Source organism: Scatophagus argus, chromosome 16 (genome assembly GCF_020382885.2).
Source record: "Scatophagus argus isolate fScaArg1 chromosome 16, fScaArg1.pri, whole genome shotgun sequence".
NCBI classification, from domain to species: domain Eukaryota; kingdom Metazoa; phylum Chordata; class Actinopteri; family Scatophagidae; genus Scatophagus; species Scatophagus argus.
This window is the reverse complement of record NC_058508.1, coordinates 3268852-3282660: the sequence shown is the minus strand read 5'-3', so window position 1 is coordinate 3282660 and position 13809 is coordinate 3268852. Positions and strand designations below refer to the sequence as shown.

The window sequence follows — 13809 nt, the reverse complement described above, 5'->3', positions numbered from 1 at the left end:
CTTGCTTGCTGTCAACCAGTTCATCCTCTGGTAGAAACTGATGGCCACTTGTTCTTTGCACATGATTTCAGGCAACACAGATGTCAGATCTCACCAGAATTCTAGTCTGAAGGTGTATTCCTCAATCTGTCCACCAGATGGCTCTGTTGCACTTAACATGTTGACATCTTTAGCCTCTCTGTGAGCTGTTTAAAACTAGCCCATGAGTTGTTTTGAAATGTAGTCAGTTACTGAGAACGAATCACATGGCAATTTGTGTAATCAGCAGTGTAATCCACTGTGTTACAAATCAGTGCAACCTAATCAGAAAACTTTTAGATTGCTTTAAAATCAAACATTTAAAATATTAGCTTATGCTAAAAAATGGATATAGTCACAAAAATGCAAGTTTCACAAATATTTTTTTTTTCTTCTGAACATTTTCAATGCAAATATGCTGCATTTAGCGCATTGAACATTTACATTTACAGTCACATTAAATGAGCATACTGGCGCATTGATATACACTGGAACGTATTCAGCATGTTAGTATGTACATGTAATCTGACTACTTAATCATAATTCAATTGCAATTCCTTACTACCAAACGCAACCATAGCTAACAATGTGGAATTCCTCACTCCTGAACTTAAATGCAATCATTGGTATGTTAACTTTGTGCAAATTTCACCTTAATCTAAGTCTAACTTTAAATATTGTCAGTAATGTGACCAAGTTCAAGACAATAACCCTTGCGCAAACGTAAATCATTTTGTCATCTGAAATTGCTAAATTTTCCCATATACTGTTAGGCAATATTTCATAACACACAGCAAAACACAACCAAGTAATCCTCTGCAGTGTTCTGAATAATGTAAAGCTGACACATATTGTGTCTTACAGCCATAAACCAACATTAGTATCTTTACTTATTGAGTTAGTGGGGAAAAAAAAAGCTTGTTTTCTTCTCTCTGTCCCTCACTTTGCTTTCCTGATTGACATTTCCAATACTTCAAAGCGCAAATAATGTTTTCTAAATGTACAGTTGAGTTGCCATCACTGCGATCGCTCTTGGTTTGTTGTTGCAGCATCAAACATCAACTTCCTACATGAGGTGTGTCTTTGTTTGTCTGTGAAATGCAGTTTTTTTCTGCACAGTCCCAAGGAGTGGAGAGAGAAAGTGGAGAAGCTTCGGCTGACAAAGCAAATCTCCTGTGAGAAGGTCTGAATAATACATGGACTTTGTGGCTGTAGGTTATCCTAACATAGGAGGTGGTGTCGATGAGTTATAGTTATAGTTTATAGAGTTATAGTTTATAGTTATGCTTGAATTCTCACTCTGTAATTTAATCTGTGCATCACACACTCGGCAGTATACCTCTCTGTGCCGAGGCCTGTGGTCGACACAGATAATGTGCTCCACCTAGTGGACACATGGTGGAACCCACAGGGTTCTCAGTGACACGAGGACACACGCTGGTGTGATGTCATACTGATGCTTGGAGTCAGAAATAACCAGGACTGGTTGTGTCTGTGTATGGGCTCAGTTTTGTGCTGAACTGAACGAAACAGCTCAAACCAGCAAGTATCAGTTACTGATCCGCCTAACTTTACTGTTAAGTTAGAATTTCAGTGTTTCTGGTGGCCTGACGAGCTCTGCACTGGTCTCGACCTGTTCCTTACAGAAATATTTGAGTTTTAACAGCTAAATAGCTCCACTATGCTAAATGTCGGTCAGTTACTGAGTGTTGAGCCAAAAAATGTACAGTGGTTTCATGTTCAAAGCATTCGTTCTGAAAACAGCAGTCTGCTGTGGCTGGAGGCAGTAAAATCGTAGACCGCACGACCGAAACAATTAGCTGAAATAACACACTCTTTGTGGCTGTAGGGAAACTGCAGAGTCAAGAGATTCCCTGTGGGTTTATAACAGCAAATTAAGTTCTTTTTTTTAAGTTGGTCAAGTTGGTTAAGTTGGTCCTTTCTTATTTGTTTAGCTTACTAATCCCCCTCAGCCACATTAACCACATGAACATTTTAAAGGATGTTTCATCTTAAATTTACACAGGAATACTGATTTTATTTTTTCAAGACGTTCTCCCCACTGTTGATTATCATCCTAAAATGAACCTATACATATATATATATATGTAATGCAAACAAAAAAAATGTATTTTCATCTGTGCTACTGAATTATTTATGCAAGATAAGTAAGACTACTAAAATTGCACATATAGTTCTTATTCATATTCTGAGTTTTATTTAGATGCATTTAGATTGCATTGCAGTAGTTACTGACATTTACATTCAAATGATCTTCACGCCACAAAAATTGGTACCGCCTTTTACATGATGGCAATTCCATTCTTGTTGATCTTGAAAGATTAACATCGAAATTTTCAATATTAAAATACTGCTAGATTATAGTTAAAAAGCACTAGTTTAACTCGGGCTCAAAGTGGGCCCAGATGTTACTCCTGTAATATTTGCCTGTTTTAACTGACCACAAGAACTATGCAGATAAAATTACAGTTTCATATTGTTAATGAACACTCATCTTTGTGCACTTCTCATAGCTGTCCCATTTGATGCAGATATAAGTTTAAAATATTAATGCAAGAACAAAAAAATATGCTTTTATAATCAGACGTATTTTATTTATGCAATAAAGACATTTATATATAAAAAAAGTTTGCAGCATTGACATATAAAGCTGAAATCATCACAGCAACTGTGAGAGCACTTTAGCACTGGAAAAATAAAAGAATATCAACATTTTTACATTAATTTCACCCAGAATCAAAACTGATAGTGTTATTAAAGTGGCAGAAGTTTATGTGTTGATTGGATGTTGAGTATAATCCAGATACTATAAGAGACACTAACATCTATCTAGAAAACAAGCTTCTCAGCCAAACTTAAAGACAAAAACCAAAGCAGAGGAATGTTGAAGTGAATAGTTTAAGGTGTTTAGCTGGAGCAATACTGCTTCTGACCGGCTTTTTCTGGCAGGTTGTGTGCAGGTTGGCTCTTCTGTTGTGATTAGATTCTAAGCATGCAGTGTGGTTGTCATCTACTGCAAATCTGCGCAAGTGCAGAACGTTTGTAGACAGATATTACTCATGTTAATGTTAATTCTGGCCAAACCAAGTCATTTTCTGTCAACACAAGATTCACAACTCCATCAGTTGAACAGATCAAGAAATGACTCCAAACTCTCTGCATGCCCATATCAAATTACAGGTTAAATTACATATTCAAATAAATAGCTCTATGTGAAGCATTGCTAAAATTGTAATACTGTAATGAAAATTTGATTGATTTCATTTAAAAAAGGCAAACCACAGTTCATGCATTTTAGTATCCCAGCAACATGTCAAAGTGACAGTATGTTAATCCACTTAATTTGAAAGGTAAGACATAATGAAATATCGATATTCAACCAAGGCAAAAATGTTTCAGGTTTAAAAGCTGCTGAAAATTTTTAAAAAACAATTTTAAGATATATAATGACACATGTTTGGATAAACCTGCTGAGTGGTCATGGTGTGAAAATGAGCCGTTAGGCCCATTAACGCTGCTTTCCTCCTGCTCATGGTACAGGGTGTACAGGTAGAATAGAATACTACCATCTCCAGGATTGCTGTGTGGCAATATCATTAAGACAAATACATTTTTGAGGTGGAAGGTCAATTGTCCACTATGACTGGCCAGCCATTTGCTTACACACTAGCCAGCTAGAATTAGATAGTGCTAGTCAGCCACAGTACCTACCGTTATTTTGTGCTCGGGATCGCACATCATTTCACACACTACAGACTTTATTGAATCTACACAATACAGTGGACTAGTTGTCAAAGTACTGTCGATGAAGCTGCAACCACCAAAGCTGAAACTGGTACCTCAAGATACGATTCCTCTAGTGGCCACTAGATGTATTGAAGTGCATGGGAAAAGCTCCCACTTCTCTACAGAAATATAAACTAGGCCCATTTTATTTCCACAAGTTAGAGTTTGCATTTCTACTGGGTTTTTAATTTCGAAACAAGATTAACAAGGTTTTACCACATTTGGATATTATGGTTCAATCAGGGGGGCAGAGAGCGGAAAACCAAACAGCAAATTTGTAACTCTCACTGTGAGCATCTGCAACTGAATCTTTATGTCTTTAAGTCTTTATGTGCTTGCATTACCATTCATTTACAGCGTTTGTGTGTATATCACTTCCCAGCTCTCTCGTTCTCATCCCTCATAGGGTCGCACCCTGGAAAAATCTCTGGGTTCCCTGCCAGGGTGGCTCTCACTTTCGTCTTCTCCTTAAACCTTCCAGAGTGAGACACCTTAACGTGACGCCCCTTATTGGCTGATGTTTTATCGACGATCCTCTCCAGTCGGGCATCCAGCTGAGAGTCATGCACTATGTCCTCTGGGTGGGCAGCTCCGGTAGCTGCTCCAGACCCATGCTGGCCAGTGGTGGCATTGGAAACAAACTCTGCAGGGATTTCATATAGAACCTTAGGCTGGGATTTTTTTCTCCTCAGGAAAGTCAGCTTCCACCAGCCTGGAGAAGGATCTGCCATGATGGATGAATGGTGGGATGGATGGAAAGCTGGGGACAAGGAAACAGGGACAAAAAGACAATTAAATAAAAAAATTGTTAAATAAAAAAGGTATTTGAAAGGCACAAATTGCATGTATCTAAGCGTTTGTGTGTGTTTGTAATGTGTGTGTGTGTGTGTATCTGAGCACCTATCCACCCACCCATGACATGACTGTTAATATTTCAGTGTAATCCAATAGTCTCCATATGGTGTGGATGCACACATGCTCAGGTTACCGTGTGTGAGAAAAGAGAAACACATAGTAGCTCAGTTCAGAGGATATGTGAATATATGTATGTACATTATGTATTTATATGTGTATGTGACTAGAATTTTAAAGCTGATCTTTCCCAGCTGTTAATTCAGCATCTACTGTCATCTATGTAGTAATCTTAAAAAGAGGGGTCAAAATAACAGTTACAGTGATAGCAAAATACACTATATGGCCAAATATGTGTGGACATTTAACACTGCAGCCATAGCCATAGCCAACATAACATATGATTAGGACACAATGGGCATTAATGGGCATCCACTCCTGTAGTTTCAGTTAGAACCTGGCTGCAGACATTTAAAGATATAATAAACCATGGTGATGTCCAGCACTGATAATTTTGATAAGGTTAGGCCCAAAGATGTTAGATGGGGCTGAGGTCAGAGTTCTGTGCAGGCCAATCATGTTCTTCCACAAACAATTTTTATTTTACTAATGGAGCTGGCTTTGTGCATGAAAGCATTGTTGAAACAGGAAACAACCTCAAACTGTTGAAAAAATGTTGGAAGAGCATTTTGGTCTAAAATTTGAACAAATCACTTCATTCACTGACAACCTGACAGCCAATATGTTTTTAAAGATGACAGAAGTTGTAAAGCAAGAGGAATAAAACGTATGTGATGTACAAGGGCAACATGGTAATCCTAAAGACAGATTGTGTCGCTTTCACTGGTAAGTAGTAATTGTAACTCCTGTAAGGATGAGAATGTGAGCCTGTATGTGCCTGTACCCATAAATTATAGCCGACAATGAAAGATGGTGCAAGGGTTTGGCATGGGCACCCTACTATATAACCCTATATAACCATAAATCTCATTTTTATACTTCAGTGTTTATATGGACAGAACAGAAGATATGTTTTTAGATATTTTAGTTTTTGATATTTATGGGTCCTGGTAGGTTTATGCAAGTGTCATGCATTTATGTTGAATTTGCTGGTCTGCCATTTTGATGCATACTGAAATATGACCACATCCATCCTGGATGAATTGCCATTATCTGATTCAGATAATGAAATAGATAGTCTGCCCAGAGTGCTGTGACCTCTCTGACCCTTTGACAGTTCACTTCACCATCACCTCAAAGTTTCAATTATTCTGAGAAATAATAAATAAAGGCTAATGACATTCCCATCAGCCTCAATTGCACTCTGTGTTTTGTGCTAAATACCAAACAGTAACACATTAAACTGTGGTGTGGACATGGTGAACGCTATACCTGCTAGACATCACCATGTTAACACTGTAACTGGGTGCATGTTAGCATGCTGATGTTTGCATTTAGCTAAAATTCTGCTATGTCCTGGCAGAGCTGCCAACATACCAGACTTTAAGTCTCATTAATATGTTGCTGACTTACATTTCTTCATTTTACACTTCAGACTTAAAGGGACAGTGTTTAGGATTTAGTGTTCTTCAGCAGTGTGGTTGCAGGTTGCAAGCGACTGAATGTCTCTCATCACCCCCTCCCCTATGGCGGCGGCGTCTAAAAGCATGAAAACTGCAGAAGGCACACTTTAGAGCTAGTCTTTGGGTTTTCCATTCTGGGCTTCTGTAGAAACATGGCAGCTACTCCCTCAGTAGACATAAAAGGCTCATCCAAAGGTGACAACAATACAACAATTCTTAGTTTCAGGTGATTTTACACTACTGAAAACAGAATTATGAATATTAGCCTTTTATTCAATTTTTGCCCTGAACCACTCACATTTGACCTTTAATTATTATCTAAATAGAGTGACAAGTGTTTAAGTGTTTATTTCCTGGGGAAATAAAGATTTGAAATGAAACTGAAATGAAAATCCTTGAGGTTACATTATGGAGGCCCCAGATGAAGCACTGTTGCTTTTTTTTCTGATTTAGTCCGAATGCCTCTTCAGACAGCTGCAGATTCTTGGTGTTGTTTAACTTTGGACAAAACCAAGTATTTCCCAAAATGTCAAACTGGTCGTTTAATGTGAAAGAGGGGGTCAAGTGCAAACCTTGACAAACGACCACAGATCAAAACGACTTAGGGGTATCCATATATTTTATAGTAGGCTTCACCATGTAGAGCTTAAGTACTCTATGAAATAGTATCTATGTTGATAGCATAAGTAGACGTAAGCCATTAGCACTGTAGGTAACAACAAAGGAAATTAAATGAAATTAAAATGGCTGCAATGGTCTACTAACACTAAGACTTGACCTTTTGCAGAGACCAACCAGCACTTTGCTTAACTATTCCATTATGTGGACTTTAAAAAGATTAACTTTAGTTATCTGTTAACGCTGGCATGCACACTGGCAGAAGGTCAGCCTTCGATTGCCTTCTGGCCCCAGGGCAAGTTTTTATAGCAGCTGAGCAAACAGAAACTAAACCACATTGTTTTATTGTTTCTTTTCTTCTCTTTGTCTCGCTCTCTCTCTGTCTGTCAGTGTGTTTGTCTGTCTGTCTGTCTCTCTATTTCATAAAGATGTGATATACTCAGTTATCTTTTTATTGTTTGGGTTCCTTTGACCCTTTTCATGTAGATTCTATAAAGCTTTGAAGTGATGGCGGGTACTGACTACCCAGACGCCCTGTGTTTGACTGCTCAGTAGGCTGGAATGTTGGGTAGCCATTTTTTTGCTTGTGGTGGCGATGGCAACCCAAATTTCCAACTGAAAAGAACATTTTAAACATTTAGTCTTTCGTTTTGTCTGATGCTTTGGTTTCTTACTTATGATAATACCTGCGAATGTAACTTTTCCATGAAACTCAGCTTTATGCTGTGTTTAAATTTTTTTTTATTCCAAGTGCTAATTTTATGTTAACATGATAATGCACTTGCTAAACATTAGCATGTTAACAAAGCCATAAAAGCTGTAAGCAAACTAGCCATCCAAGAAGGGCAGAAAAAGTGTAGCTAAAATACTAACATGCTAGTTTGACAGCAGTGAGTACTAATGACAGCCATGTTAGTTGTTTACGTTCATTATAATACTGCAAGGTTTTTCTCAAATGCGAATAACACATGAGGTCGTTGGATACATTTAGCACTGACAACAATAACCAACCAAAAAAACTAACTTCACTAACATTTTTTTCCCCCTAATAATGGTAACTGAGGAAGTCACTGAGGGTCAATCACAGTTAAAATAAATCATCAAAACACTGCAGGTACAATTGTCTGGGTGTAGTCACTTTGTTACCTGCTGCAATATTTACTCTGTGTGTGTGTATGAGAGAGATCAAACATGAGAGAGAGTGTTCAAAGGTTGTCTGCCCGGCAGGTAGGACCAAACCTGATGCATTCAATGAATTAAAAAGAAACTGCCAAATTGTGTCCACATAAATGCTCCACACTTGGTTTAATGGGCAATACCAGTAAAGATGAAAATGGACATATGTGGTATGTCACACTGCATTACCACTCAAAAGCAAACCCTGTGCTATCTATGAATAACAAATGTATGACAACTACAGCCAGCAGTCTGAATCATTCACTTACTACAAGGTGAATGTGTGCTTGTTTTTATCTCAGTGATGTAACCACTTTCTCCTGTCCTCTTCCTGCATGCAAAAGTCAGATTCAGTACATACAGTCAGCAAGTCCTGAGCCTGCTTGGCATTCAGCGGCCTGCTTCCACACTCCAGTCTGCATAGTCAGTCATAATAGCTCCCCCAGCCCTTTTGTATTCTCTGTGCTGGGTTGTGTGCTCATCAATTCAATAAAAACTTTCATTCAAGAGAGAAGTTCTTGCTAATTGTCAGTTAGCAAGCCAGGGATCATATTCACTTTTCAGTTTTGTGTTTGTGTCATGACACTGTTTAGGTACAAAAACCCACTTAGGATTAGGAAAAGGTCTCATAATTTTCTCATCCTTAACATGTGTCAAAAACATTTGACATTTCCTCAAAAACATCTGCCAGTGTTCCCATGAACAATCTGGTCCAATGGTTGCTAAAAATGAGCCAGTTTGTTGGTTGGTTGCTTGGCAGCTGACACACCCAGGCATCACGTCACCTCTAACCCCTCCACTTCCACATGGGAAAGTCAGCTCATGTACATTTAATCTGAACATGATATGACACATATTGTAGAAATGCTCATGTGATACGTATGAAACAAAAAATGTAACATACCTGTGGTTTTTAAAAACCTGCAGTGCTAACATTTTATTCAGCCGTATGGCCTGAGCAGTTTATAACAACAAATCCTTATGTCAAATTGTCACATACAGACGCTTTGTTATGCCTTTGTTTATCTCATCAGATAGCTCTTTGGTCTATAGACCCTAAAACTATGTGGCTAGACTTGGGAAAAGATCACTGACCTGTGTTTCCTTTTACACGGAACACACTCTCCAGTCTTGTGGTTGTAAGACTTGTGTGAGAGCCACCTGTCACCCGTGACCCCCACGCCTACTTGGACTTTCTCAATTTGTAAACTATGAGGCTTTGTGCAGATGCTTTAATTGTCTTATACAGGCACATATGTGTCTCCATTTGAGGTACAGTAAGACCTGGTGAGTCTCATCCAGATGCCCAAGGGTGCCCTCTGACTCTTGATCATCCACATGCATAAAGCTGGACAATGTGTGTGTGCTTCCAGCCGCCAGAATATCCCGGATACAAGTACTGCTATCTTGCAGGGGTGGGTGACATCATTTGGAGTCAGATTCTGTGCAGTAGTGAACAAGTGATGGAGCCACAGGATCGATTTACCACCCATATGCCTGCCTTACCCAGTCACAATCAGTGTTCAGTGTTTATTTACTAGAACTACCAACCCAGTGGTCCTGTTGCAAGTGTCTGTTGCTAGTTTTGACTTTGCACTTGGCTTGTTATTGGTGCAAGGCAGTGTGGGAAATTATTAATGACCTCCTTTCCTGATTATTTATATATATAAAAAAACCCATCACATAAAACATGAGGGGCCTGTAGGGTGAGTATTAACTTCTGATATTCTGCATCTGGTTTCATTAAGCATGTCCTCAGGGAGGACAGAGTTGATTGATTTAATTGGCTGTTGATGGCAAACTAAGCAAGTACACACCCTGGACAAGAAAATCCAGACCACTGCATCAACAAAACAACAAAGTACCAAAAAGCATTTCTGCTGGGGAGTAAGATGTGGGTGATAACAGAAAAAATAAAAACCACAAAAACAAATCAGGTCACCAGAGCTCATCTGCTTTAATGTCTTGACTGATGGTGGATCAGTTAAGAGAACAATGGAGAGATGAGCACGTCTCGCTGGCTCTTGAAAGTCCCAAATGACATGTATATCTATTCTGATCATGGATTGTACATACAAAATGAAACATTAATTAAAGATTATATGAAAGAAAGAAAGTGACATATTTTGTCATTGGAGGGAACTCACTCCAACGAAATTCATGCTCTGCATTTAACCCACCCAAGTGACGTGCACACACACACAGCAAACCCGGGGCAGTCGGCGACCGCGTGCAGCGCCCGGGGAGCAGTGGGGGTTAGGTACCTTGCTCAAGGGTACCGCAGCCATGGACACCGGGACGGGGGATCGAACCAGCGATCCACCGGTTACAGGTCCGACACCCTAACCGCTGATCCACGACTGCCCCATATAACCATAAGGCCCCTTCTTTTCTACTTTGTTTTGGTGGATTTGTGAAAATACACACAGTTTATTTTTCCTCCTCCTGAAATATGTTTTGCTAATTAAGTAAAGTAAAAACTAGATCTATGATCAGTATACTTTCCCCCTCCAGATCTGTAATGCTATAGGCTATAGACTCACCTGTCTGAAATGGATGTTGTCTATTTCGTGCTGTGTTTGACTTCAAAAGGTTTCAGGATCAATTTCCAGCCTTTATTCGCATGAAAACTTTTGTTTCATCCCTGAGTTTAATCTTTTACTGAAGCGCTCCCTGTCTTGTTGACCTCTGCTATACTGCCATCAGAGACAGGAATGTGTTTAAATGCACTTGGAGAGGTCTTTGCTTCCACGGGACCAGTTAATAATAAACCTTAACACCAAAGAGTCAGGAAAAATGAAATTTAAGTCTCACCTGGGTGTTCTTCTTCATCCACAACTGCATTAACCAGAATTGGAAGTGAAGTTACATCTGGCACCTTCAGGGTGCAGTGAATTGAGTATATCTGCTGAAAAATATGCCTCTGCAAATGCTGAATTGCTTGATGTCATCCACCCTGTTGCATATTTTAGTTGTTGGTAGTCCACACCATGGTTACTGTCCCCTGGTTTGTCATTTATTGTTGTTGTATATCCTTACATCTCCGTATTTCCTCCCTCTGTTCTTTCCACATTCACTCCTCTGTCTGTCTTTCTGTCTTCCTAGGTGCTGAGTTACAGGTGATTTGGCTGGCCCCTCCCACTGACACACACACACACACACATTGTTACATTGTTATTGCTTATTGCTATTGTCACTGCTTATTGAAACAATTAATCTGCTAACCTTAAACCTATTTGAATGAATGAATATCGTCATATTTAGGAAGTGAAAAAATGTTTTCAAAAATGTCAAAACTCAAAACAAACAATTTGTATTTTGTACACTGGCTATTCCTTCTCCACATCTATAGCACTCATTTTACAGTGGTTCTCTGACACATTTTTAAACTTTCAAATCTTGCCACTGACACACAGTATGTCTGTGTTACAAAAAAGCTTACAAAATGGGGGAATCTTTATTTTGAAATCTTTGCAGATTCCCATTTGTCCTCATATTACATAAGATTCTTCCGGGGCTGAATTTACAACACCTATTATTCAGAGATCTGTTTACACAGTGGCGAGCTCTCCGGTCATATCATTTCTGGCAGCGCTGCCTCACTGCTCATAGGACACAATCACACGTGAGTGAATGCAGGCAAATACGTTTGTAGCTTCCATGGACAATCATACAATACTGTGTAATTCGTTACATGTAGTAGTGTCATATAGTCAATAGTGTGATTAAATTACATAATGAATGCAACTAATCTGTTACTGAGAAAAGATAATTAAGCAAAATGTTGGTAATTTCAAAAGGGTTACATATGAACATATTTTCAACCTGGTCTCACCAAATAGTTTATGAATATCCATCAATGTCTGAAGTAATTTTGCATGTTATAATGACGATATTTTTGGCTTTCGGCATGTCATTTATTGTCGTCATGGCCACATGACTATTGTCATAAAATGCAGTTGACATTAAATGACATGCAAAAAGCTTAACATGCATGACATGAAACATGAACATGAAAAATGTTCTAGCATGCTATTTTTACACCATCCCTTGAGATTACACCAGTATTTTCTGTTAAAAGCTTCTATATAAAATATAGCATTCATTCTGTTGCTTAACATGTTTTTACTATGCAGCCATGCCTTCTTATGGAATATTTCCTGACACTGCGTGCGTTAATGTTAACGTTAATGCCATACTTCAAATTACATGTGATCAAGGGACTGTGAACTGCGAAGTGGTGAATTAATAGCAATTAATAACAGCTCAAAGCTCAAAGCTTTGAACTGTTTTTGGTTTTTGGTTTCTTTGCACATTGCTTGATTGGACATTTTATTGACCCCCCCACACAACCCCCCTTTGGACACACTGATCTTATTTCAGTCAGGACCATGTCAGTCATAGAAACATCCCGTCTGGCGTATGGCTCTATTCTGGCACCTCTCTGTCCTTCCACGTGCCTCCATGGAAAGGCTCAAGCACTGAGATCAGCCATCAGCTGATGTGGGCTGGCTACTGTCTGTCTGCTTAGATAGCTGGGATTGTGAGCTGAGTTTTAACTTCTGTGACTTACTTAATCGAACGCTGTACTTAATTTGTTGTTTGGATGCTAGCAATTTTTGTCTGTGAGAAAATGAAAGAGCTCACAGAAAGTTGAGCCAGTTGTTGGATATTTTGGTGAAAAACTGTCACCATTTTGTCTTACTCCCTGTCCTCACTTTCTTCTGACCACAGCCTTCAGACTACATGGAATGTAAATATGAAAGAATATATCTGAGCACAGGCGGCACGGTGGTGCAGTGGTTAGCACTGTCGCCTCATAGCAAGAGGGTTCCAGGTTAGAATCCCGGTCTGGGCCCTTCTATGTGGAGTTTGCATGTTCTCCCCGTGCCTGTGTGGGTTTTCTCTGGGTACTCCAGCTACCTCCCACAATACTGAAAACATGCACATTAGCTTAACTGGCTGCTCTTCATTGCTCCTATGTGTTATTGTCTGTTTTTGTGTGTCAGCCCTGTGACTGACTGGCAACCAGTCCAGGGTGAGCCCTGCTTCTCACCTGTAGTCAACTGGGATAGGCTCCAGCCCCCCCCCCCCCCCCCCCCCCCCCCCCCCCCCCCGCCCATGACCCTGATGGATAAGTGGTATAGAAAATGAAAGAATGAATATCTGAGCACTTGCACTTTGTAGAATAAGCCTTTACTGCTGGAATACCATCTTGCATTGCATACTGACCAGGAGACTCTTTGGTGGTAAAAGTGCAAAGGCATTCAATTATGCTGAACTACGAATAACAACACATTACAGGTTGATTTTGGGGATTTTTATATCAACTGACAACAGATGAATTCTCAGGCAACAAAGTCAACAATTCTTCTTTACAGAGAGAAAGGCAACCAGTTAAAGAGAAAATGTCTCCAAACCCAACACTAAAAGCTCTCTGTTATCTCACACCTCTTTTCACACATGTATCTGTCTCTCTATCTTCGAGTACCCAAAACGGCTCAAAGGCACATAGGCATACTGTAGAACTCTACAAGTGCTCCGCAAATTTTTTGTTTTCTCTTGGGATTTTCCAGCTGTAAATGAATGACCGTAATAAACTGTTCTCTGCTCTGTATGTATTCATATCTGCCGTGACTGCTTCAGGAAGTAGGACAGGAGTTAATAAGTAACCAAGTTATAATTCTCAGATGATTACACACGCACACACACACGCACGCACACACACGAAAATTGGGTATTTGAGATTATCTTC

The 13809-nt window shown here is 39.4% G+C and overlaps 1 protein-coding gene across 3 annotated transcripts; it reads right to left on the bottom strand.

The window, feature by feature from the left end:
- Window positions 1–2624: 2624 nt before the first annotated feature.
- Window positions 2625–11160, bottom strand: prr15la (proline rich 15 like a). Of its 3 annotated transcripts, none has more exons than XM_046416438.1 (2): window positions 9432–9575; window positions 2625–4585 (listed from the first exon to the last, which is right to left on the bottom strand). In XM_046416438.1, exon 2 carries the CDS (start codon window positions 4554–4556, stop codon window positions 4197–4199), a length of 360 nt encoding a protein of 119 aa, XP_046272394.1. In that variant the 5' UTR covers window positions 4557–4585; window positions 9432–9575; the 3' UTR covers window positions 2625–4196. The 3 variants fall into 3 exon arrangements, with proteins under 3 accessions (XP_046272394.1, XP_046272393.1, XP_046272392.1); XM_046416437.1 differs by lacking the exon at window positions 9432–9575 and adding an exon at window positions 10598–10845 and having other exon boundaries at window positions 2627–4585; XM_046416436.1 differs by lacking the exon at window positions 9432–9575 and adding an exon at window positions 10869–11160 and having other exon boundaries at window positions 2630–4585.
- Between the last annotated feature and the right edge of the window lie 2649 nt (window positions 11161–13809).

Bases quoted from the DNA above. Each gene is read 5' to 3' on its own strand.
- prr15la (XM_046416436.1), bottom strand. From the start codon at position 4,556: ATGGCAGATCCTTCTCCAGGCTGGTGGAAGCTGACTTTCCTGAGGAGA.